This window comes from Sitophilus oryzae, unplaced genomic scaffold, assembly GCF_002938485.1.
Source record: "Sitophilus oryzae breed Bouriz unplaced genomic scaffold, Soryzae_2.0 scaffold_1002_pilon_pilon, whole genome shotgun sequence".
NCBI classification, from domain to species: domain Eukaryota; kingdom Metazoa; phylum Arthropoda; class Insecta; order Coleoptera; family Curculionidae; genus Sitophilus; species Sitophilus oryzae.
In genome coordinates, this window is record NW_022145619.1 from 732504 (window position 1) to 760350 (window position 27847).

Consider the following 27847-nt stretch of genomic DNA (forward strand, 5'->3'; position numbering starts at 1 on the left):
AATAAAGATAACTTTGTATAATGTTGTTTATATCTAAATACAATAGTTTTCAAAATATTTATAAATTATTTTATATTTAACAAAAAAATATAGGAACAGGTATGAAAATAACTATATTTAAATGTGTTGTAAGAATAATTTTAATTTTATAAATTGACATCCTTCAAATAACCTTTAACATAAAACTGTTTAAGCAATAACCATAAATATGAGTTTATATTATGGAGCGAATTTGTTGGTTCCTGAATCTGAAACAATAAAAAAAACTATGTATATAATTTGTCTTTAAGAGTAGTCTCTCTCAATGAGACTTTTTTCAACATGCTTTACAAATTTTGCCAAAACAGAAAGAATAATAAACTAAAAACAAAACGATATTATTACCATATTGAGAGCCAATTGCGCTGCATCCTTCAATTTCCCTTGCGTTTGGCCGAAATCTAACGTAAGCAAAATTTTGGGACAGTCTGTATTTCCCCCAGGTTGTCCAACTGTTCCGGGTGCGTTTTCTATCCTGCGAACCGTTTGGGGTTTCCCCTTCATGTCCGGTAACTGAGCCAAAATATAACCCGCCAAAGCTTTACATACGAATCTAAAACTGTTATTAAAAATATGAAATTAATATAAGTAGCGAACTATAAGGTAGGTATTATCAATTTACTTCAATGTCGATGCTTCCTGTTTGCTTAGTCCAATTGCACTTAATAAGCCCCTGCCCCATGTAGTTCCTGCTTTATTTTCGGACGTTTGCAAGAGAATATCGACGAACCTCAGTAGCAATGTTGAAGAAGTTGTTTCATCCACATCGCACAGATCTAGAGCAAGGCTTAAGATACTGAACCATAATAATGGAACTTTCGTCTCTACTGATTCACTGAAATAATAATAAGATCTTAGATTTTAAAATGTGTAAAAAATGTTATGATGTAGCCCACTTGTCTTCAAAAAATTATAATAATGAATATTGCTATGCTATAAGAGGTAATATGTCAGAGATGTTTATAGTACAATATTTCGCAAAAAAACGGCGTCGGCGATGGCAAAGAAAGGAAGATCGCTGTCATTTTATATGTAAAATTATATAGGGAATTTCAGCGATCGTCATTTTCAAGCCAACTGGATGCCGTTTTTCTTTATAGTAAACGTAAACTACAGGCAAATACTCTACCAACGACTATACAGGGTGAGTCTTAAATAAACGCAAATATTTTAGGGAACCCCAGAAACACGGTTATGATTTTTTTCACGAAAAAAATTTTTCATAATTTAGAAATATTTGAAAGATTTTTTGGCATTTTTTTTTAGACAAAAAACATAATTTCTTGATGATATGGCAACATAGGTAGTAGATTAAAATTACAAGAGAGAAAACCCTTCTTTAGATAACATTCAACCAAGGAGCAGATTATTTTATTGATCACATGGATTTGTGTTGACCATTTGACCAACAGTCACTCTTGGAGTGTGTACTAGTAATGAATTAAAATTAATGATCTCTAATAATTTTAGTAGTTCCCATTTAAGTATTATTTAATCCTAAACAATCTCAAATATTAGTCTTTACTAAGTATCTGTAAGAATAACTTATTTACACCTTACTTTAAGTATCTGTAAGAATAACTTATTTACACCTTACTTTATCTTAATTTGTTCAATCCAATTTAAGCAGCTAATCAATACAGCTTTTTTATCCATGTTCCTTCTGACTCTCTGCAGTAAAATGACATTTAAACTTAATACGGCTCCTTTGTTAATCAACACCTGTTCTAGTTCTAATGGTTTTGACGTTATAACATTTACAAGTTCGACGACTTCGGTCCAAGTTGACTCTTCGTAATTTTCGGAAGATACTAAAAAGATACAAAATTATATTATATAATATTCATAGATATTATTTTATAAACTTTCTTACCTGTGTTGCAAAAATAGCTATTTATAACCAATTCCAACAAATCTGCTAGTACCTCGTGATCGTGCATACATACACCTATACATTTTAACAAGTTTTTAACAATTAGACTATCTCCAGGTTTGTTTTGTATCCATTGAATTAAAACGTTAGTGGCAAGTAACGATATGTCGCTAATATTTACGATGCCACACAATTCTACTAATAAAGTGTGCATCTCTTCTTTGGTACTTACTACTTGTTCTGTCTTATTCAGAAACCCTAAAATTAACAAAATTCATTTTAGAAATGTATCAATAAACTAAGATACCCTGAGAGTTGAATTTGTAACACCCGGTATATTATTAAATAGAAAAAACTTTCAGAAAAAAATTAAAAAAAATTGTGCGCACATATTTGAAGTAAAACTTCTTACTGACAGCTACTAAATTGAAGGATTTGAAGAATTGCGTGTAACAAATAGTTCTTTACGTGTAACAAATACCGTATGATCGAGAAAAAACGGCGTCAACGATGGCTATGAAATGAAGATCGCTGTCATTTTATATGTAAAGTGCGCGTAAGAAGTTTTACTTCAAAAACGACTTTGAAATATATCTTTTTAGAACTAGTAAGGTTGAATAAATAACTCACCTAGTATCACATTTTGTATGTCACGTTGTTTAGAGTATAATAAATTTCTATTCCTACTAACGTAAATGGATAAAAATTTAATATTAGCTCTAACGTATATCAGTCTCTTATGTTCCAAGTTAATTGTTAATGTTGGCCAGCCCTTATCAAATCCGGAAACAGTTTCAAGTAAGCTAAAATGTAATTTTATAATAGAAAAAATAAAGTATGTTAGGTAGAGTACTTAAAAAAACACTTACTGTAATAGTCTACATTCTAGGTCCAACGGATCTGATTTAAAAATGACTCCACTGTCACAAGACATTACCCACCAGTCCATAATTTGTTGGAAAGCAGCTGGCTCTAGTACTTTCCAGTCAAACGCCTCAGCTTGAACAAATAATACTTTCGTTCTTTCTGAGTAGTTTTTTCGTACATTTGGCTCGACCGAGAGTTTAACGAGCAAACTCAAAAAAGAATAATAAATTCTGATCCTAATCTGCATAGGAGCATCGTTGAAATTGTTTATCCATTTCACCCAAGGGACGGAAACAAGTATATAACCCAAAAACGAATGACATTCTGGAAGGTACTGATCTAACACCTACAAAAAAACATTTAACTAAGTATTGGGAAATAATGAAAAAGATCCTAAAATTTGTTGATACAGGAAAAACTTGACTATATTTAAAAAATATAGTCTCTGCAACGCCAAGATCTCTGACAGTGACAGTTGCGTCTGACATTTTAAATCATAGACGAATTATCTTTTCTTTAATTTTTTGCAAGTTGTCCTTTGAAATATTCCCTGATTCTGTGACATACGATCGAAAAAAAAATGATGTCATTTACTTGGCCTGGTTTGGTTTGTTGTTACTCTCTGTATTTTTTAATGGCTTTTAAGAAGGTTGTAATTTATTCTTATATTGGGTAAAAATGATTTTTAAATAGTGTAGTTTAAAATTCGAGAAAAAAACAATTTTTTGAAAATCGATTTGTGTGTCTACAAATTGATCTTTCTATAATTAGTGTTAATTTTTGACAAGTTTTATGTCAATTTTTAGTAAATGACGTTTAGAGATTGATCTCGCCAAAATTAACGTAGATTGTCATTCTCCAGCCCTCTGACGCCGCGTTTTTTTCGATCATACAGTACATATACACATAAGCACACTCAATAATACCTACTTACCTTTAACATATATTCTACGTCTACAAGGGATGGCCAAAAATTTTCCCAAGGAAATTTTACAAATACTTCGTGTACTAACGTCAAAATATGATCTTTTACTGATACGTGAGCATACGATGCGACATACCACTGCCATAAGTAGCTCAGTATATTTGTTGCAGCTAAAAATAATACTATATTGCATATTTCTGTTTAAATATATGCATAATCTTAAAATAACTTACACGGAAGTGTATTAATAATGAATAAAATACACTCGTAAAACACATAGAGCATTTTCTGAGCAAAACTAGAATCCGATGGTATCCAAGGGAGCAAAACAGATCTGTCATCCGCTAACTGTTTAATCCAGGAGGCCATGTTATCTTTACAGTTTTGCATGGAATAAGGAATCAACCAAGGCGCGAACATTTCCCTCAAATAGGGCCAAATTTTCTCACATATTTTATCACCTAAAATAAAAATAATAAATATCTGGAACTCAAAAACAATGCTTAGTAAAGAATATATATTTTTTTTAGACTGTAATTCTCATAAGTTATAAAACAATCCCGTTTTACCTAGTAATCCTTGATGACTATTTAACGCATCAACCACTAGACCATGACCAACCATGCCGAATAACAGAACGTATACATCCATATATTGACGACATTTCGGATATAGACCGTACAGGCCGTACTGAAACCTTTCCTGTGTGAAGTACCGAGCGAGTAAATCGGCAGTTTCTAGAAGTTCTTGATGACCCAACATTTTTTGGTACTGAGCGTACTGTCGTAGTTGATCTCTGCAAATTAAATTAGTTGGCTTTCATATTTACTAGGGGGGACATTAAGAAGGAGGCCTTTAAATTGACACCAAAACGGGTGTCTAATTGTTAGAAACTCAAATTTTTCAACTTAAAAAATATTTAAAAAATAATAGTATTTTAAGCTTTCAAATATACAATAATTACCTTAAAGGTGCTTTCACAAGTATTTTCTCAGGTTGAGCGAGAGAGTTTAATATATCGATCCATACTGTGGTACATATCAAATTTGATTCGGAATTCCCACTGCTTGCTTTCAAAAGACGGGTTAAAACTTCTCCGTAATGCTCGGGAAATTGAAAATTAAAAACTACAATTTTTTAATAAAAATACTATAAAAATTTCCACTTTTCTATCTTTTCAACCATACCTGTTGTTAAGTGTTTTCTAAACAGTCCATGTAACATCAAAGCCTCGACAGGTGGGTCGTATCCCAAAGTCGATAATGCCTTTATAATGCATTCAATAAATTGAGATCTTTGGCTAAGTTTGGGTATTTTTGTATTCAACCATTTCTCAATATCAAACTGAAATATAATTTTATTGAGGTAATTTTACCAATTGTAAATGCTTAATTTTGAGTATTTTCAAAGATTGTTTTTTTTAGTTTAATGTTAAAAATTATACCACATGATCGAAAAAAATGGAATGACAATTGACAATCCATAATTTTGGCGAGGTCAAGCCCTAGACGCCGTTGCAATTTATTTTTATATATTTAGTAAAAATGATTTTTAAATGGTGTAATTTAAAATTCCAGAAAAATATTTTGTGCAAATAGATTTGTATGTCTCAAAACGTTCTATCCTTTTTTAATCTTTCTATAATTAGTATTAATTTTTGACAAGTTTTATGTCAATCTTTAGTAAATGATATCTAGAGATTGGCCTCGCTAAAATTATCATTGATTGTCATTCCCCAGCCATCTCTGACGCCGTTTTTTTTTCAATCATACGGTATTACATACCGTACCTTAGATAAAAGCGCAAAACTGATATCGTACTTTTGGGCAATTTCCGTACATATAGTTGAATACATTAACAGTATATTAGAAGTGCCGATATTGACGGGAGAAAAATGCGGAGCAAGAAAACTGCCCAAGTTTGGTTCTTTCAAAATCCACTGCAACAGTCTAAAACAGATAAAATAATATCAAAATAAACCAAAAATACTACTAAATTCAGGTGTAACAAAAATAGATATTAGATATAAATACCCACTACCAGGGATCTCCAACTATTTCATATCAATTAAACTTTTAGTTACGTAATCGAGGGCGCGATTTTTAAAATCATTGTTGCCAACCGTGGAGATATTCAGTGCCGTGCTGACTAACAGGGATTTAAATTTCGCGCTGATGATTCAGATGGTAGCCCTGCTGTAAAAAATGTCAAGTTGCCGTATTTATTTATTTATTTCCTGACATTGTCATTCGTTTTGACACTTTAGTTTTGTATTACAAGTTTTTGGTTTAAATAAATAGTGTTGTGATACTTTAAGCTTGAAAATGTTTACTAGCAGACCTTGCAGTCGAACATTGTTCTTTTTAGAACCTCTTTTAACGCGAAGTGTACAAGATAGCTTAATAACCGTAAAAAACTCATCGCAACTTTATTAGAATATTTTGAACGGGAAAGCGGTAGTAATGGCCCTTTATGTCCCTTAAGCGCTGTTAAGAAGGTGAGTTTTGTTGATGTAAATAATAACTGTTTATATATTTATAATTAATTTATTTTTGTTTCTTAAAATATTTTGATTAGAAGAAAATATGTAAAAGTGGGCAACGCTGTGCCGGTCAAGCTTAATCACGTGACTAAAAGTTTATTTGGTATGAACTGTATATGTCAATTCGATTTCACCTACCTTGGCAATTCATACTCAACGCCACAAATGTGCGATTGTCCTAATTTTTCTAGACATGACGTAAATAAAATTTTCGTAGGTAAATACGCCAGTGTTTCCTCATTTAACAGAGAAAGAATGTAATAGAACAATTCGACGCCTAATTCAGCTGTCGATGGGTTATGCTCTAATTGCTGTTGTAAAATTCTGAAAAATAACATAGGTTATGTAAGAAAATTGTACCTAATAAAAAAATTCATTGTTAATGATAAAAAAAGTGTTGTATGATATTTCATTTAACTTATTACTAAATTATAATGAAGAAATTCATACCTCACACAATGCTGAAGGGTTACTGAACTAACGTACAAATTAATGGGCAGAAATTGTAACGACTTTTCTAGGAGAGACTCGTAAGCATTTCTATTAATTTCTATCTCGTTTTGAATCCTTTCATTAATTCTTGCTTCCTACAAAAAAAACATTAATAAAAATAACTATGTCTGATGTCTGATCTGTAACAGAGATAGCAGCATTTAGGCCGAAAACTGAATACTCCAAACCAATAGACACATACCCCAGCATCCTTCAGGCAGAAATCTACGCTATCGAAAGATACGTATAACTGATCTTAGATAGGAACTATTGGAAACAAGAAATAACCATCTTATCGGTTAGTTAAGAAGCATTAAAAGCGATTGACTCAATAACCATCAATTCGAAGTTGGTCAAAGAATGCCTAGAGAAGCTGAACATATTAGGCAAAGAAAATAAGGTCCTCCAATCTGAGTGCCAGCTCATCAAGGGATAGAAGATAATGAAAAAGCAAACGATCTAGCTAGAGAACGAGCGAACTCCATTAACTGGACCAGAACCGTTCTGCTTCCCAAGTGGAAAAAACGGAACTCAACAACCTAGAAGATTCCATCCGCAATCTGGAATGGGAATCATCCGTCTAAGACACACAAAAAATATCTCACAACTTTTCTTTGATTTAAGTAAGCACAATCTTCGGATTGTCAGAGTTTTTTTAACAGGACACTGTCTCCTCAATGAACACCCCAGTAGTTTGAAGCTGAGAAACAACGGCGAATGCAGATTCTGTGGTGAAAATGGGGAAACGCCAGAACACCTTATCTCTGAGTGCACCAGGACGACAACCATTCGTGCCATACACTTTGGTACGACTGATATCGGAGATGGAGAACTAACCTCTGTAAAAGCGTCTCAGATACTGGCTTTTGTCAAAGCCTTGGGGCTGTATGATGAGTTATAACTCAAGAAAGGGGGACAAAATAGATCTGTAAGGTGATTAACTTCCCTCCAATACAATGTACATCTCTACATCTGTAACCGTTTCTGAAATATTGACGTTGAAAAATGTAAATTTTTACTCTTTGACTTGCTGTAGCATCCAAACAATATATTGTAAAACAAAAAGACTTGCATCTTCCTATCTTAGTTTTTTTATAAGCTATTAAATCATATGTTCCGTTTGGCTACATTCTACAATCAACTAACCTGCATTTCCAAAATTATCACAGCCGCCCCAGAACAATGCACAGTCTGATTTTTACCTTTACACGGTATTTTTTTCTTAACCTTGTTCAAAACAGATCGATATAATTGTGGTATCAGTTCCTGATATGCACAATCAAGCGCTTTATGTTCGGATACTTTCATTGTGTGATTACTGAAATAAAATAAATGAAATATTTATGGCGGGTTTATACAACACAGTCGTAATCATAATCACAATTTTAGTCGTAGTCATAAGTACAGTCCCAATCACAATTTTAATATGTGTTTATACAACATCATCTATACAAAGTCGTAATTATAATTTTGAATGAATTTTTTAACCTAATTTTATTAAGTGTAGGGCTTTGAATAAGAAGACTAAGGAAGGAGTATAATGCTATCCATGTATTCATGCATGGTGGGCGGAAAAAGCTCTCTAGGGTGGGGATCCTTGACAGTTCTGTTTGACGATTCATTTGACACATTTGAATTTGATTTGAAATTTTGTGGATTTGTCAGTCTTTACGGAGCTTATTTTATGTTATTTATTATTTATTCTACTACTGATAGTTGTATAAAGGTAGTGTAAATCTAGATGGAAATTGTGGCAGAACTTAAATTAACAGTGACACTATCCCGATTTATCGAAAAAGACTCTAAAATAGTTGGTTGTGTAGCGTGCGGTAGATCTCGGCAAAAATCGAGTGAAATAATGGAACAACTTTTCGCTAGTAAGTGACTACATACGTGTAGTAAACCGATCATTTATGAAATTAACTTAAATTAACTAATTATATATTTTTTCTTGCATTTTTGCTTTTATTTACTACTTGTCAAAGATTAGATGTCAAAGAATTTAGATACGTCAATTTGATTTACCAGATTTACCTGCTTCAGTAGCGTATCGGATGTTTGTGTTAATAAATAATTATTATAACTTATCTATTTTTATTAAAATTATATATTTTTGTAACAATTTTAATAACTACCAACATTTATTCACAACGTCAAATAAAACAACATATTATTGAGTCTACCCCACGTCTACCCTACATCATAGTTTTACATTTTTTAAATAAAATTAGAACGGCACTGATAAACCGGAATTTAAGTCGGCCATATTTGAGGCCCATCGCGGTGCACCTAAGATTTTTGATATGCTCCTTCCTTAGTCTTCTTATTCAAAGGTGTAGAGCCTGGGCACTCTCTACTTTTTCAACTACTCACGAGCGGAGCTATTAAACAATATTTTAAGTTGGTATTTAAATCTTGATGTTGACAACGGATGTCAAGTCAAGAGTGTCATTTGGCATCGACAAGAGAATGTCATTTGTCGTTCTGTTTTCAGCTGTTTTTGAATATTGGCGCCCATTTTGCAAATCCGTTCTTCTTTGTGTTTAATATTGCTTAAATTTGTTTTCTTTTAGTGTATATGTGGGAGGCAGATTCCGAATTCGGGCTATGTCCGAAATAATTAGACATATGGCGATTATAATTATTAAATATACCTACCTATATCCACAAAGTTACGCGGAAGAGTTTTGATTGCATTGGTTTCAACTTCTATGCGGAGGGTGTTAATCTTTTGGTGTTATATTATACCAAAAAAGATTAACCCCCTCCCCAAAGAAGTTATATAAAGACTATTTATAACCACGAAGTTGCACGCATCTCGCAAGTTTAGTATGGACAAATCGCCATATGTCTAATTATTTCGGACATAGGCCGAATTCGGCATCTGCCTCCAATATATATATATGTTCTTGTTATAGTATTAGTGCATAGTGTAGTTCTAGCATTGGTGTAAAAAACTGATATTTCCACGCTATAGACGTTATTTGTTGTATTAGTACAAACATTGTTTGATTACTTCTTTCATCTATGACATTTTTGTTTAAATTTTATTCCTCGGGTTTTTCAAACATGAAAATTATCATAATTATTAAACATGGAAAAAAAAAATGTTCTCTAACCCTAAAAATTCACGCCGCGCATGCGATCTTCGATTTTTGTCTTAATCACAATCATAAAAGTTAAAATTTTCGAACTCCAAAGTTATTAAGTTATGGTTATGATTACAACTGTGATGTATAAACTCATATATTATTATATAAACGGTCTTTAAAATAATGGCTTTTAACTTTTCTGAGTGTGACTAAAATTGCGATTATGATTACGACTATGTTGTATAAACCCAACATTAGTACTGTTTTTTACTACTGTAAGGTAATGGAGTATCGTTTTAAAATGTAGCAATATAATTATTAAGCTTACTTACTGTGCAAATTGTCTCAAAATTTTAAAATTTGGTTCAAGGACTTTAAACAATGTCTCTTTACAACTAAAATTAACTTGGGGAAGTATAGGTGCCTTATTTTTAAAGTTTGGTGGACACTTAGGACTCTCGTAAGATGATAACCTAAAATTATTAGCAGGTAAGTAGTAACCGAATTATGGAAAACAGCTTCATTAAATATATGTTCGTCCAATAAAAAATATGTTCGTACCGTCTTAGGATTCTTTCTTCAGGATCTGTGCTCTCCATGCCAACACCGGCATTAGATAAAGGTTGATTGACATTATTTTTTTCTCGAAAATTAGCTACCCGCCACATTTTTATACAATTCTGTTGGTCTTTTCTTATCTGATCATTATCAAGAAATTCATACCACGGAGTCTAAAACGAATTAATCAATTTTATACCGTAACTATTAAGCATAAAATATAAATAAAATAGCTTACATTACTATTTTCTTCAACGATTCGAGATAGTAGATCGGGTTTGTATTGTGGCGGTAAATTTTGTAACAAAAGATTGCCATCCTGTAACCGTGGTTCCTCCAGCCACAACAAATATGCTTGGAACAAACTTAAAAAAACAAAAGTATTATTATTGGCTGAAAGTGTGTTTTTAAAGCATTTTACCCAAAGCAAGATTTATAAAATTCTTTTCTACTTGTTTCGGTATCCTCATTTTCATACTTGTTTCTGTAAAAATCTACAACCTCTAGGAGTCGTCTTTTCACTCTTTTTAAAAAGGTAAAGTTTATTATTCCATCAAAAAATTTTTCTCCGACACAAACTTTATCTGCAGCACTAAAAAAATGATAATAATATAAGTTACCGCTTAGACAAAATAGCAGTAAAATTTATTATACCGGGTGGTGCATCGTCGTGGGAAACATACGCAATCGCGTGTAAATTTTTAACTGTCCAAATATTGACTCCCCTGTTAATTTTACAGCGACGTCGTATATAGGATTTTTAAAGGTCTGCGTATGTTGAATACACATGCCAAATTTGTATAAGCCGATTTTAATTATCATAAGAAAAATTGCATCTATTTTTAACTTAAAACTGAACAGGTAACAATGCAAAACCACGCAAATGCCAACATAACTTAAGTTATCAACCTATGATTTTGTGAATGTCAATTTGTGTTTTCTATACGTTAGGCTTTTGCCTAATTTGAACAAGTTTTTAAATTACAAAATGCATTTCGGAGACACTAAGCGTAGGTACTATAACGTAATGGTGTAGACATCATAATAAATTATATTTAACAATGATAAAATCGTAAGTTGACAACTTAAGGCATGTTAAAATTTGCTTTTGCATTGTTATGTGTTTAGTTTTAACTTAAAAATAAATGCAGTTGTTCTTAAATTAGTTAAAATCAGCTTGTCCAAAATTGTTCAAATCAGAATATGCATTCAACATACGCAGAACTTTAAAAAACTATTTACAACTTCCCTGTAAAATAAACAGAGGAGTCCATATTTGGACAGTTCAACATTTGCATGGGATTTCCTGTTTCCAACGACGATGGACTACCCGGTATAGCCGAGTAGAGTTTAGAGTAAAATATAGTAAGTATATTTTATTTTTACCTTGTATATGGAATTCTTGATAAGAATAATGTAAAAAACTTTTGCCATAAAAGAGGTAACAGTGGATGGTCTAAGGGTGTGTCTAGAGATTCTTGAGCCCATCTATATATAGATAACCAAGAGGAACTAAATGGCGTTACTTTTACAACGGAAGCGGATTTCTAAAAAAGTCAATTTATAGGCTTATTCACTGTAAGTGTCCTATTAGACGTTTATGGAGCATGTATAGGATTCTACTTATAATTTTCCTAACCAAAAGTTTAGATTTTTACCATAAATAGTTCTCCAGAAAATCTAATAGGACACTTATCCTAAATATAAGTCTGTCCAACGAGCCAATGCATTAAAACGACAGATACAACTGTCAGTATCGTGTATCCTCTCGTTAGACAGACTATATTATGAAAATAGATTGTATTTGAAAAAAAGATTAACCTTAATCGCATTATCCACGTTAATTTTTCCTTTCTGTTTAGACAATTGGATCAGCACTTCCGTCCATAATCCGGATCGCACTTCTCGTTCTTGATGTTCTATTTCGAGAAAAACATACGCCAGCCAAGGATAACTAGCTAAGGAATTGGGCAGAATACTTATTGCGGGGTTACTTCTTCTGAAGATATTGATAATAGATGCAGATTCTTGCGGAGTTCCACACTAAAACATCTCATTTCAAAATTTCTATTATGGGAATTAAAAAACTATTACTTGATATAATTCTCTTAGGGTTTCGTAGATTATCTCTAAGGAATCCTTGTAAAAAAATGCGGCTTTAATTATTATGTCCAACAAATATAGTATGCCGGTGTCTTTATTCCAGTTGGGTATTGAAATCAAGGAATTCATCCACAACCTAGTCTGCATTAGTAAAAATTAGTTTAAACCTGTTTATATTTATTTAGGAATTTAGAAATTCATATTACACTGGTCTGCAAGAAATATTTTTCTCGAGCCCTGGTACCATTCCTGCTGATTCTTATGATAATTGAGGTGTTTCTCAAAGTTGTACATTCTTGGTATGTCATCCACTAGGAGTTCGAGGAGTGAAATTTTCTTTTTGAGAGTGTTCCAAGCCCCTGAGCTGACAATTGGCATATCTACCAATGACAATGTGCAGTGGTGTTAAGTCTAGAATGATTAAGTCTGATACCAAAAATGTGAAGCGAAGGAGATTTTATATCAACAATGGCAAAGAAGATGCCGTCCTTTGCTCTAGTTTTGTGTACCAAGCAACTGCTCCATAAGTAATCATGGATCTTACTATCATGGTATACATCCAGTGCAAAATGCCAGTGCTGCATATCATGAGATTCATGAGAGCCTTTGTGTCTTTGCTGGTAACGTTCTCAATATGCCTGTTCCATAGAAGTTTACTGTCCAGAGTTATTCCCAGATATATGACTTCCTGTGATGACAGTATTTCTTTTCCATATAGTTGGATTCTTTTCAAGTTTTTCAGACTTGGCTTTCTGGTGAATGGGACGACCTCGGTTTTGTCTGAGTTGATGCTTAGTCAGACAGTTCAGCATCATCTCTCAGTGATATGGTCTCTTTGGATAATATCACACGAGGTGCCTTCATGTTTCCTCCGGGCGATCATTGACTATGTCATCTGCATACCCAATGCAGTGTATTCCCGCTAGTGTTAATTCGTCTAGTAGTTTATCCACTACCAAGCTCCACAGCAAAGGGGAGGTTACTCAACCTTGTAAAGTTCCTTGCGTTGTTTTAACAACTACAGTTATGGTGCCCATCTGAGCCTCTGCTGTCGCAGAGGCAAAAATAATCCTTTTCGTCCAACTAAACTATCGAAAAGCAGTGAAAATAGGTACGGTGTCTCCTTCAAAAATAGGGGGTAATGAGGAGTCAATATATAATAAATAATGTTATTATTTAGAAGGTCATTTTACATAAGATTCGGGAAGTATGTCAGGGCCGATTTTCATGCAGACCAGTATTGTTAAAATACTTACCAATAATCTAGGCGTACTCAAACCATAATATACGTAATTTACAATCTGTGTTTCGATCATATTTCCGAACTGTTGTAAAACCGTGTTTTGCGTGAGAATAAAACTTTTCGCGTACGAAATATATCCTCGATCCGCATTGATTAGGTTCGTTAAAATTTCCTGAAACTTTGCACAATTTATGATACATTCCTGGCTGGTAATAAATATGGGAATTATTTGATAGAGTGCGAACAAGGCAGCTTCGTGTTTTTGGTTAATTTGTAAATTAAGTATTTGATTTAAACCGTGACTGCATATCAGGGGAACTAGATGGCCCCACGATGTCATTAAAACTGCAACAAATCCAGCCAAGGGATGATTATCACTGATTCCTGAAATTTCAGTTTAATGTTCATATCAGTATTGAATTATTTTGATGTATTTTTTTTTGAAGTGAAACTTCTTTACGCACGCTGGGAGTAAAAATTCAAGGCCGTGACATACAAGCTAGCGAAACGAAAAATAGTAAGGACAGCCTATGGCTTAGAAATACATAGTGACACTACGTGTATTTGTGAGCCGTCCACACGTGTTTATCAAAATTATTGATATTTTAATTGTTTATTAACGTTTTATTTTACGCTTATAAAACTATTTGTTACACGTAAAAAACATATTTTTTTTAAATTTATTACTTTTCCAACATTTCACACTACACTTTTTCAAACATGTCCTTCAAATCCTTCAATTTAAGAGCTGTCAGTAAGAAGTTTCGTTTCAAATATATTCGCACATAGTGCACACACAATTTTTTATACTGTAAAGGCGCTCATACACTTCGGTTATTTTGCATGGTTTTAACCGAGCGAGTAGGACAGTTCAGTTAAAAACGTCAGTGTATGTGAGTGTTTGGTCCAGTTTTCTTATCTGGATTTTCTTTTTTACAGCAATTACCGACGCCACTGCTAGCAAGTTGTTTCTCGAATTCATCGTTCTTAACTACGGAGCGGATAAAATGAACTGAACAAAATGAGATTGCTTGCCCGTGCTTTCCACCCGCGGGGTTTTAAATGCGCGGTTAAAACGGAGCAAAATAACCGAAGTGTGGAGACCTTAATTTTTAAATTATTTTCGCATACTTGTTTTAGTTTAAGGAAAAATAATTAAAAAAGGCTTACCTTTTAAAAGTATATCAAACTTCTCCAATTGATCTATTTTTCCCAATTCTGTGAAGTGTTTATCACTAATATGTAATTTCAGTCTTAAAATAGTTTGCCAACCCCACTAAAAAAGATTATTTAGTATTAAATAAACGTAAAAATTTTAATATACAATATTAATGTATGTCTAAAAATAATATCAGCTAATTGGCAAGTAAAAAATGTACTATTCAAATAATACCTAACTTTTTTTGTAAACATCTGAAGCAATCAAACACTGGAAATACCGTATGATCGAAAAAAAATTGCGTCCAGTTGGCTTGGAAATGACAATCGGTGACATGTCCCGCATAATTTTACATATAAAATGACAGCGATCTTCATTTTATAGCCATCGCTGACGTCGTTTTTATTCGATCATACGGTAGTAGAAGAATGTATGTATGTATTTGGGACAACTGGCACACATCCCAGGATCTCTACTACCAGAAATCAACAGAAGAATTAAGTTAGCATGGAGTACATATGGTACTCAATCATATTCAAATCTAGAATGCCACTTTATCTAAAGAAGAAAACATTCAATCAAAGTGTACTACCAGTCATGACCTATGGATGCGAAACCTGGAGACTTAAAACCGACATTATACAGGGTGTCCCAGAAATAAGTGCAAATATTTTAACTGGTAGCATAGTTCAAACCCAGAAACACACCTACGAGGTTTTTTTTGCGAAAAAAAAATGTTGAAAATTTAAAATTTTTCTTGACATTTTCCGGGAAATTTGAAAAAACTTTTTAGTGCCACTTGTTTATTCACCTGAGATTTCCCTACGGTATATCTAAACTTTGCAGTGTTGCAACCTCCTATGTTATCCACATTCTACATAGTTCGGCGGAGCATAGTTCTACATTTAAATTCATAGACAAATTTCTACTCAAAAAATTAGGAATGTTAAATTTAATCTTTTATCAGTGCTCATTATTAATAATTATAGAAAAAAAAAACACATTAATTATTTTTAGTACTTACCCTTATGAAAACTTAACAAAAACCACCGAAAATTAACTAAAACATTACGTTTATGACGTTTACGAAAATCTTTGTTATGCTGCAAAATAACTTTATTTTGGAATAAATTTAATAAAATGATTCATATTATTCACAATCAGGTCACAAAAAGAAATTCCTAAAATGTTTATCATAATTTAGAATTCAATTCAAGAAATTTAGAAAACAGCCCAACGAATAATCAGTTCATTTTTGTTTTCTTTGTTTTTTTTCATGTTTCTCTGTTTTATTTGAACCGCTGTTTTACAAAACACCTTGAAAAGCGCACATTACTTTGAATACCTTTCTGAATGAATAAATGTTGAGAATTATTGTCTCTTATCGCCACTTTACGAACTACTTTCAATCTAAGAAAATACATGTTTCACTCAACAATTGTTAACAACGTATTTTGTTTTTTCGCTATTTTTTCGATGTATTTCGACAATTCCATCGACAGCCTAACCGTCAACCAAGAACTGCCGCGTGTGAACCGGTCCTTTGAGTCGCCGGTCGCCGCGCCGTCGTGGCGGGCTTGCGTCAGACGACGATGTTAAGCAACGTTGCCGTAGTTACAACAATTTCAAATTCAAGACATTCGAAGCAATCAAATTCGTATTAAATTTTAAAAATAAAACAGAGAAACATGAAAGGAAATAAACAAAACAAAAATGAATTGATTATTTGTCGGGCTGTTTTCGATGTATTGAATTCTGAATTACGATAAACATTTTAGAAATTTCTTTTTTGTGACCTTATCAATAACCAATTCATTTGTGTTTTGTTTGTTTTCTTTCATGTTTTTCTGTTTTATTTTTAAAATTTAATAAGAATTTGATTGCTTCGAGTGTCTTGAATTTGAAATTGTTGAAACTACGGCAACCTCGCATGACGCAAGCTCGACACGGCGGCGCGACAAAGGAGCAGTTACCAGTGATGCGCCGCTCTCTTGGCCGACGGCGGACGCGACGGTTGCGCTGTCGATGGAATTGTTGAAATACATAGAAAAAGTAGCGAAAAAACAAAATACGTATTTAAAATTGTTGAGTGAACATGTATTTTTTTAGATTGAAAGTAGTTCGGAAAGTGGCGGTAAGAGACAATAATTCTCAACATTTATTCATTCAAGGTATTCAAAGTAATGTGTGCTTTTCAAGGTGTTTTGTAAATCAGTGGTTCAAATTGTGATGAGGTCTATATGAAAATAATGTGTTAAAGATGGGGACTGTTATTTTCGATTAACTGTCACAGTTACATCGATCTGTCATAAGTATCTTTTTTAATGTTGGGTAAGTTTTTTAATTTAACTTTTTTAACTTTTAAACATTTAACTTTTAATTTATTTTATGTAATAATATCACAATCTTAAAAATGTCAATTCGTCATGTCGTTAATGTTGGGTAAGTTTTTTAATTTAACTTTTTTAACACATTTTTTAACACATTATTAAACATTTAACTTTTAATTTATTTTATGTAATAATATCACAATCTTAAAAATGTAATGCATCTCTGCAAACTCCATATGGTGACTCCAGGTGTGTTGTGATTTTATGACTTACTTTTAACATATACTTTCTTGTCCCTATGGCAACACAGTGCGTCGAATTAACTGAAATCCGGGCTTGATCCGGGTAATTGGATGTAGTTGGCGATATCTGCCGGCGGTTCTCAAAATGTTGCGATTATATTTTTACATTTTCAAAGTTAAATAACTCGGTTATTTTCAATTTAATTTAAAAATGGTAAAGAGAAAATATGTTTATTTTGACCAGATCTACCACCCCTTAAAATATCTGCACTCATTTCTGGGACACCCTGTATATATGGCAACTGCAGGTCGCACAACGCTCGATGAAACGAAATATGCTGGAAATAACAAAGAAAGACCATAGAACAATAAAACGTATATGACAAAAGTCCCAGTTAATAGATGACATCCACAGAATCAAATCCCTCAAGTGGCAAAGAGCAGGACACCTGGCACGAAGAAGTGACAACAGATGGACCACAAAACTTACAGCATAGTACCCACGAGGAATTAAGAGACTTAGAAGAAGACCAAACCTAAAAGGGGACCATGATATTAGGAAATTATCAGGGATAACTTGGACCTGCCTAGCCAACATTAGACAAAATGGGCCCAATTACAAAGAGATTATCTAAATATGTAAGGAAGGCTATACCATAACTGACATAATTGGAAATGGTTGAGTAAACTGGAAATGATGATGATGATTGTAAACTTTTAATGACAAAAATAAACCTACAGGAAAACTGTAGATAGAGGAAGTATTACCTGTAAATATCCTTGTTCTTGATTGACAGCCTTTAAAACAAGAATCGCTGTATCGCAATGTTTCTCATATGGCTGTAAGTCCCAACTGAGCCTCGAAAGTATCATTCTAGCTAATTTTGTTCCAACGTCATTAATAGTGTTATATAATAGTAATCTACAAAAAAAGTTTAAGAAACATAATAGTATATCGTTTTATTAGGAGTAAAAATGACACTTTTTAATAGCGGCTGTACATTTGACTTGGCCGAAAGAGACATACAGCCGAGGCACAAAGTCATTTTTACTCCGAATAGAACATGCTATTTTTTTTCAAACGCCACAAATAAGTTTTTAAACAATTTCAAACGTTCAAAATAATATAAAAAGATTTAGAAGTAATACCTTATTGCGAGGGGTGTCTCACTCGGGTAAAAAATGTACACGTACTGCCAAAATATCCTTCCACTGCTAAGCGACGGCCAATGACTATGAAGAAGACTACCTATGACTGCCATGTAATTATTATAGGCGACTGCCATAAGACTGCCAATGACTGCCAAGAAAATGTAATGTACAGGTAATTCCAATAGTGAGACACCCCTCGCCTTATTGTATGTAATTAGATATCGAGAAACTATGGTTAAGGCTCGTTGAATTTGACACCTTATGACAGTTTATAATATATTTTCGTATTTTTATGCTTAGGCGTAACAGTGCTTTACTTTTATGCCTAGGCGTTAAAATGGCTTTTTTATATTGCCAATCACGTCCCAAAAATTAATACTTTTGTGACGTTTGAAAAAAAAACATATATAATATTTTACCCTGCAATAATTTCAAAATCTTTATCTGACAATATCCAAACTGACAATGGAATTTCCTCGTACAAATATAACACTAATTCGTCAATATTTTCTAGATTATCTTTCACTTTACGCAATACACTCGAAATCAAATGGGGATGTTTTGATGTTATATGTGTCAGTAAAATTCTGGCCGATTTTGAACAAGCGTCTCGTGTTGATTTACTTATAAATCCTACCTAAAAGAATAGAAAAGTATAAAAAAATTAAAATTATCATAAAAAAGGCGATCGTTAGCTTACTTGCAAGAGATCCATTGTAGCCGCTAGAATAAATTCCATATCGTCGTTAGATCTCGCCAGAGCCATATTGGCGTATGTATTTAATAAATAATACACCTCCGCGTCTTCTAGTTTCTCCAGCTTTTCCTCAAACTGTTCTCTACAGTCTCTCTCCCACAATTTGTCACGGTAATCGCTATTCGTCATGGGATTTAAAATGTCCCGACTTTGTTTATCGGACACGTGTAAAAAGTAGAATATTTTCCACAAAATTTTAACAGTTACCATATTGTACGGTACGACAGCTAAAAATTGCCAAGCGCCTAGTTTTTGGGACGAGTACAAAGTAAATATGGCACGCAAAAAGAACGAGTCGTATTCGCATTGCAATCGCTCGATCATGGCGTAATCTGTATAGTTGCCTACCTTTAAAAAGTAACCAAAATAAGGATGATAAAATAGTACCACACGATCGACTAAAAAAACAGCGTCAGAGACGGCTGGGGAATAAAAATCGATGATAATTTTGGCGAGGCCAAGACACAGACGTCATTTATTTAGCCCGTACTTTCTATATTTTTTAATGGAGCTTACTGGCAGTTGGCCCTAAGATTGTAATTTATTTTTATATCGAGTAAAAATGATTTTTGAAAGGTGTAGTTTAAAATTCGAGAAAAACAATTTTTTGAAAATAGATTTGTGTGTCTGGAAACGTTCTATGCCTTTTTAATATTTCTATAATTAGTATTAATTTCTGACAAGTATAAATGTAAAAAAAATTAGTAAATAACGTCTAGAGATTGACTTCGCTAAAATTATTATTGAATGTCATTCCCCAGCTGTATTTGACACCGTCTTTTTTTTAATCATATAGTATATTATTTTATTAGGAGAAAAAATGACACTTCTTGCGGCGAAGCTATACGTTTGACGACGCTACTGGTGCGACAAAAAAAGTACATTTTTACTCCAAACAGAGTACGAGAGCTAGCAACGTCGGAAAAACAAGTATTTGAAGACGTCTGGCTCTTTGATATATATTTTACTATGATTTCTAGAACAGCATGCGGCCCGTCTGGCTGCCGGTAAACGTTGCGTTCCCGACTGCGCATTGAAAGAAGATCCGATATTTTTATTAGTCCTTTAAATTCTGGTATTGTTCGAATCCGGGTCAGGACAAAGACTTTTTTATTTTATTTTCGTTTATATTCTGATAGTAAAAGTAAATATGTTTTTTTTTAATCACCAGAATTTTTTATTTTAATACTTTCTAATACTACTAGCAGAATATAAACGAAAATAAAATAAAAAAGTCTTTGTACTGACCCGGATTCAAACTCTGAATCATCGGTTCATGTTCTGAGACGTGTTCGATTTATACTCAATACTAGAATTTATAGGACTAAATTAAAAAAAAATATATAGGATCTTCTTCCGATGCGCAGTAGTGAACGCAACGGGTATCGGCAGTCAGACGGGCCGCAAGCTGTTCCAGAGAGAGTAAAAGATATATCAAAGAGCCAGACGTCTTAAAATACTTTCTCGAAAACGTTGCTAGCTCTTAGACTAGAACATGTTATTTCTTTCAAACGTTCACAAATAATTTTTTAAACAATTTCAAACGTCGCAAATAATATAAAAAGTAATACCTAGTAAGGAATTACTTTTTATATTAAGTTTAAGTAAGTTTAGTAATACCTAGTAAGGTATTATTTGTAATTACTAGTAATTATACAGGGTGGTCCAAACAGTATTCCGGAAACTTCGGCGACATATTCTGCACAAAAAAATACGTAAAAAAGTTCGTATAAACTTATCTCCTAAAATGCTTCGTTTCGGAGATACAGGGTGTAGAAATTTCACTTTTACTTGGATTTTTTCCTAATAATTTCTGAACTAAATTCGGTATTTGGATGAAAATTTGTATCTGGGTTTTTTTTAACATGGGAAATTTGATTTCGATGTCCTCCTAGTTATAGGGGGCGCCACCTACATCTTTTATGTATATATTGAAGAATAATAAAAAAACAAAAGTTGAAAACATATTTCTCATGTTAAAAAAACGCAAGATACCAATTTTCATCCAAATATCGAAATTAGTTCAAAGATCATTTTAAAAAAATGGAAATAAAAATAAAACTTCTATACCCTGTATCTCCAAAGCGAAGCATTTTAGAACATTAAAAAAAGTTGAAAACAAATTTCTCATATTAAAAAAACCCCAGATACCAATTTTCATCCAAATATCGAAATTAGTACGAAGATTATTTTGAAAAAATCGAAATAAAAATGAAACTTCTACATCCTGTATCTCAAAAACGAAGCATTTTAGGATATAAGTTTATAAGAACTTTTTTACTTATTTTTATGTGCAGAATATGCTGCCGAAGTTTTCGGAATACAGTTCGGACCACCCTGTATATTGACCAGCAATGAGTACACTCGTTGAATCTGACAATATCAGTTTAATAGGAGTAGTATATTGTGCTTAGGCGTAAAAGTGCTTTATTTTTATGCCTAGACGTTAAAATTACATTTTTACATTGTGAATCACGTCGCAAGAACCAATACTTTTGTAACGTTTGAAAAAGAAAATTATTAAGAGATGCTGAAGAATATATACCTTTATGAACTGCTCTAATTGATCTGTAGCATACTGCACAACATGTCTGATAAGTCGACAGAGCCTTTTAGAAAACTGATTGTACTTGCCCTGGTTATAGGTTTGTAAACCGGTGTGTAATAATCTCAATAACACAGTGGAAAAAGCAAAGTACCTTAATATATGCTGTTCATTACATAAACGGACATCATAAAAGTCCTAAAAAAAGAAAACCTTAATATGGTTCTCATAATTTTTAAAAGATGTTTTAATATACCTGTTGATCCTTTCGTCGGATCAGTAACAAGCATCTGAATAGGTCGTCTAAAGGTAACTGGTTAAATAATGCTACTAAATCGTTTTCCTTTAACGAAATTCCAGCATTCTCGTCGTCCTCTTCGCCATCAGAATCAATCAAAACCCAAACTGCTTCGCCACTAACATTCTGATTTTGAGATATCTAAAAAAATGGTAATAGTACCAAAACAGCGTCAGAGATGGCTTGGAAATGAAGATCATTGTCATTTTATATGCAAACATTATTATAAGCAAAAAAATGCTTACTCAAAATAATCGAGTAATTATTAATTCAAAGTCAAATTTTAGTTACCGGCGTATATATATTCTGCGTTAGTTACTGTGTGTAAAATCATTGTACAGGGTGGGTCAAATTGGACGCTTTTAAAGGGAAACACCCTTTTCTATAGGAGATAGACAAAAACTAATATCGGTGTCTGGAGCTCAATTTTTATCAAAAACATGATGGTGAAAACCGCACATCAATATCTGTTACTGTTTCGTAGTTACGGGGTTTTTCAATAATCTAATTTTTTTGCTATCGAAAATTTTGTATTTTTGTGAAAATATTTCCAAAGCGCCTTTTTACGTAGAATTTAATGGTTTAAGTATATATTTTTTTAAATTAATAATTTAAGAATTATCTACAGAAAATTTGATTTTTTATATAGCACACTCTGTATATTTTTAATTTTTTTAATTTAATTAATCGAAAATAATTTAAAATTACTTTTCCAAAAATATAGCATACTTGATATTTTGCTCGATTCTTCTTCAAGATCTAGAGTTTTTAATAATTCGCCCACTTTGAATAAGTATGTAGGTTTTGAACGACGCCGTCTGTAATGCAAAAAAATTCTAGCTCTGAGCAGCAATTAAAACGAAAATAATATTTGCAATGAGAGATGCAGAATTTTACAACAATTTAAACTGTATTTAACAACATCAACACATTTAAACTATATCTAATAACAATAAAACTAAATAGCAAACCAAGACATGAGATTTTGCTATGGGTGTTCGACATGTCGACCGTCTCCTGTTATGGACAGACGGGACCGTTTTTGAACATTTCTCGCAGAATTCATTAACTCAGTGGAGGTGAAAGATACCCTCGCATAACTGCTAAGTACTTCTAATGTCTTGTCTAGATTATACGGGCAATTTTAAAATTAGAACCTTTATTCTTCCGCAAAGATAAAAATCCACTAAGGATAACAGGTCCGGCGGCCTTGACGGCCAACGGCTGGGATGTTGGTTAGCTATTCAATTATTCTTAAAATTGGCTGTAAAAATTTCCTGATAACAGCGTTGCCTCGACTTGCTGGAAAATATATTTTTTCGAGTTCCATTAGGGGCAGATCATCAATAAGGGGTCCAAAGCCTACTAGTTAAAAGTGGCGAACTTATAAAAATTCTGTATTTCGAAGGGAACTATAACAAAATATCAAGTGTGCTATATTTTTGGAAAGGTAATTTTAAGTTCTTTTCACTTAATTAAAAATATACAGGGTGACCCAAATAAAAAATCATTTTTTCTGTTGATATCTCTTAAATTATTAATTTTAAAAAAAACAACCAACCTAACCAAACCAACCATTAAATTCTACGTAAAAAAGTGCTTTGGAAATGTTGTCACAAAAATACAAAATTTTCCATAGCAAAAAAGTTTTTGCTGCGATTTGTTAAAAATGCACATTTTTAAAAAACACCCCGTACTCCGAAACGGTAACAGATATCGATGTGCTTTTTCTCCATCATGTTTTTGATAAAAATTGAGCCCCAGACTAGAGATTAGATTTCGTCTATAGTATCTCCTATAGAAAAAGGTGTTTGTTTCCCTTTAAAAGCGTCGAATTTGACCCACCCTGTACAAGTGCATCAAAAATATCAATAACTCTGATTAACAGCGCGTTATCTAAAAGCTGCGCAAGTTCATTTTGAGTCCAGTTTATTAAGATAACTAAATTTTCTGGTTAAATTAAATTAAATAAAACAAAGATAATAATGCTCTTTTAAATTAGGTTGATTATGTTAAAAAGTTAAATACAGTATTTTTTACGGTATTTACGAAAATAAATATAGAGTATATTATATTTTTAGAACGCTTATAATAAGGGAAATAAAATAAAAAAATAACATACAGAGTGTCCCTTTTGAAAAAATAAAAATTTGCGTCGTATTTCGAAAATGACAGCTCCTAGTGAAAAACTTGTTACGCCACTGGATTCTACGCAAACACTCTACGGGCCACAGTTTCCACCTTTTCGATAATTTATAAGATAACCAAGATACGAAGAGCGTCGTAAAATGCACCATTTTCAAATTCGCCCTGTATTTTAGAAACCAAGGGGGCTAGGACAAATCTGTGCGTACCATTTTCAGTTTCATAAAAAAAAAGTAGCATTGAAAACCGCACCTTTGTATCTTTACTCATAAACGAAAATCCCCATAAAACATACGAAAATGGGACATCCTGTAAGTATTTTTAGAGAAAATCCCGTTTTCTAATAGGTCATAACGCATGCGCCCCCTAACGGACATTTTCGAACTTGAATAAAGTAATGACCAGCTATTTCTCTTAGCTAATTTGTTTATTAGAATTTTCTTCACAAAGTTACACAATTAATAATTTCGAGATACAGCAGGCGTCCATTCTTAGTTGGCCACCCAGTAGAATGACACTGTCATATATTCTCTCGTTGAACCTTTGAATAAGCGTTGAACCGACTATAGTCTGTCCAACAATAGGATCCATGACAATGACGATTGTGTCAATCATTTTAATTTGCAGACAAATCCTATGTCTTTTTTTGGATGCGGTCTGTCGAAATTTTCCCTGATGCTTTGGACGGACTATACATTAATTTGGAATGGTAAAAAAATACTTACATCTTTCAAAAACTTGTCCCTCTCTTTAATTGGACTTAAAACGACCGACAAGACTGCAAGCAAATGATTTACTTGAAAGTTGGCAAAAGGTTGATCTGCAGAGTCTACATTTAAAGGAACTTGAATAAAGGATGAACCCCACGATCCCACGCCAGCAGGACATCTAAAAAAAAAAGAAATCCCACTAAATAATATATAATCGAAAAAAAAAAAATAAACGGCATCAAAGACAGCTGGGCAAAGACAATCAATTATAATTTTGGCAAGGTCAAGCCCTAGATATCATTTACTTGCCTGAATTATTCTTTATATTTTAATGCCACTTATTGCTAGTTGGCGAAAACTACTGGTGCTTATTGCAAGTTGGCAAAAAAAAATTTAAAGTTTAAAAAATTATTTTTAAATAATGTAGTTTAAAATTAAAAAAATATATTTTTTTGAAAATAGATTTTTGTGTCTGGAAACCTTCTATCCTTTTATAATTATTAGTATTAATTTTTGACAAGTTTTATATTAATTTTTAGTAAATGACGTCTAGATATTGACCTCGATTAAATTATTATCGATTTTCATTACCCAGCCGTCTTTGACGTCTTTTTTTCAATCACAAAGTACAATTATTGTGGTTAGAAGTTAGAACCTTTAGCATCAAATAAAAAAACACCAATTTACCACAATACCTCAAAATGTGATTTATCAAAAAGAGATGGTCCTGGAAATTTGCAATTTTCAACAGAACTGTGATCAACTGTGACAACCATTCCCTTGTTTCTGTTAAAAAAACGCTGTCTCGGATTATTTTTCTTTGAAACGCGAAAAGCACAGATATGCACAGTCTCACTTCGTTGAAATAGGGTTGCAGATGATTCGGCTCCGACTGCATTGATAAGGAGACTGGTTCAGTTAAGTTTAAATTTGTCACAGACCTGACATTGTGTATAACAGACTGTATGTACAATTCAATCTGAAAAGTATTAACATTTATATAGTAATTACCCTAATTTGTTAATTAATTTATGAATGGATTATACCTGCAATTTCAAATCCTCAGCTGAATAGGTAAAAAGAATATGATTTTCATATACCAGTTTTTGTATGTTCATTAATAATCTTGTAATGCTTTGAAAAACAGATCTATGTAATATGCTCTTGTTGTAGCTATGGCTAGCCGAGACAATTTGTCCATCTTGACACTCTGCCCTTCCTGTAACTGAAGCTGTCTCTAACGTCCACAGGTTACCTTGTAAATCCCTATATTCCTTTCGTAGCTGATCTAACTCTAGTTTATTTCCTAAAAAAAATAATACCAATCTCAACAACATATCTCCTCATTTTTTATATATTTTGATCTTTTAATACCATATTATAATTAACTGTTAAATAGAACAATTCAAATACAACACATACATAGCAACATGGCACAGAAATCTTATATTTATTATAAATAAAGTGAGTTATAATGGTATATATCTTACAATAATTCTTATTAATTGATAAAGATAACACAATTACTTACCAGTTATCTTTTCCCTGACTTTCAAATAATTCGTAAGCAGTTCATAGAGGTAATGCTGCTTTACAGACAAACATTTAAGCTCAGCTTCTATATACCTCGTCTGAAAATCTTCTAACCTTTCCAGTTCTGTATTAGAATATAAAGAACTTAACTGTTGTTCAGTGTAAGGCTTAATATCCAATTTTTGGATCTTAAATTCCGACTGTACTGTGCGATTACCATCAAGAGAAAGAGAATTAATTTTTGATGGCAATGAATCAATGTTTTCTATTGTTTTTAATATTTTAATGTTTGTATTTAGGTATTGATCTAAACTTAGTATTTTAGACATATCTTTGTTGAGGTCATCTATTTTATTACTATTTGTTTTATCCTCTGCTGCTGCCATAGTTAAATGACTTAAGTGTTGTTCTGAAATTTTCAAACTTCCTGTGGAATGTAATATGTCTGGTTTGGTAGTTTCCTGTTCCTGTAAATTAATCTCTGCAGATATACTGTGTGATAAAAAAATGATATTAGTTACCTTAGAAATACTAGTTTCTCTTGCACATATGGTATTTTCTATTACTTTTTCTTTTGATTTCTGGTGCGTATTGTCCTGGTCATGACTTTTTAAAAAGGAATCTTTACTTGAACATTCTTCATTTTCTTTTTCTACTTCTGTCACTTTCAGATCTTTTGAAGTTTTGCTCTCTTCCGCGTCCTCCTTAGCCACTTTGCAAGCGGTTTTTTTCCTCTAAAAATAGTTTCAAATTAATTTAAATTCTAAATTACCCCTTCCTTAGGAAAAGAAAACATAATATAAAAAATTAAATATCTACATCAATATTAGCAAGCTAAAATCTTTGCATTTTATATGTAACCGAGATCTATTTTTCATAATAATAATAATAATAATAATAATAATAATAATCTTTATTTCAAATCATGTCAATTTCTCTAGTTAAAGTTGTTTATTACTCGAATAAAACTGTATACCATATACTTTGTTAATTTTTAGAAGTTTAAAAATATATTTAAATATTTTCTACCTTCTTTGAACGTTCCACTAAAACTTCCATTGTTATAAACGAATGATTATGTCTGGCTATACCCTACAATCCTCCAATGGATAATCTCATGTTAATCTGTTTATTTTGTATGCTAATGTATAATGTACTTGTTAAATGTTTTCAAACAAACGCAATAAATTTACTTTTATGCATAGTATGTTTATTTTTAGTCACAGATGTTATCCATCTGAT

General features: G+C 32.5%; 1 protein-coding gene across 1 annotated transcript; it reads right to left on the bottom strand.

Annotated features, from left to right (window-relative positions):
• LOC115887045 (ectopic P granules protein 5 homolog) lies at positions 1 to 27833 on the bottom strand. Its single transcript, XM_030906397.1, has 36 exons — positions 27635 to 27833; positions 27127 to 27339; positions 26604 to 27072; positions 26119 to 26378; positions 25768 to 26051; positions 25088 to 25250; positions 22176 to 22358; positions 21920 to 22117; positions 19318 to 19722; positions 19037 to 19254; positions 18234 to 18387; positions 14905 to 15010; positions 13748 to 14118; positions 12483 to 12632; positions 12210 to 12431; positions 11775 to 11935; positions 10810 to 10980; positions 10627 to 10753; positions 10392 to 10561; positions 10163 to 10303; positions 7885 to 8056; positions 6697 to 6833; positions 6385 to 6570; positions 5494 to 5653; positions 4892 to 5048; positions 4669 to 4831; positions 4274 to 4500; positions 3938 to 4165; positions 3714 to 3874; positions 2782 to 3125; positions 2543 to 2715; positions 1913 to 2170; positions 1637 to 1850; positions 662 to 874; positions 385 to 598; positions 1 to 248 (listed from the first exon to the last, which is right to left on the bottom strand). The coding sequence occupies exons 1-36, from the start codon at positions 27662 to 27664 to the stop codon at positions 147 to 149; spliced, it is 7305 nt and encodes a 2434-aa protein (XP_030762257.1). The 5' UTR covers positions 27665 to 27833; the 3' UTR covers positions 1 to 146.
• Positions 27834 to 27847: the final 14 nt, after the last annotated feature.

What these genes read in the sequence shown, in the direction of transcription:
- LOC115887045 (XM_030906397.1), bottom strand. Translation starts at nt 27,664, where the DNA reads ATGGAAGTTTTAGTGGAACGTTCAAAGAAG. An exon ending in CCCTAAGAGAATTATATCAA is followed by an intron (nt 12,432 to 12,482) that starts GTAATAGTTTTT and finishes GAGATGTTTTAG; the next exon opens with TGTGGAACTCCGCAAGAATC. An exon ending in CGCAATTGGCTCTCAATATG is followed by an intron (nt 249 to 384) that starts GTAATAATATCG and finishes TTATTGTTTCAG; the next exon opens with ATTCAGGAACCAACAAATTC.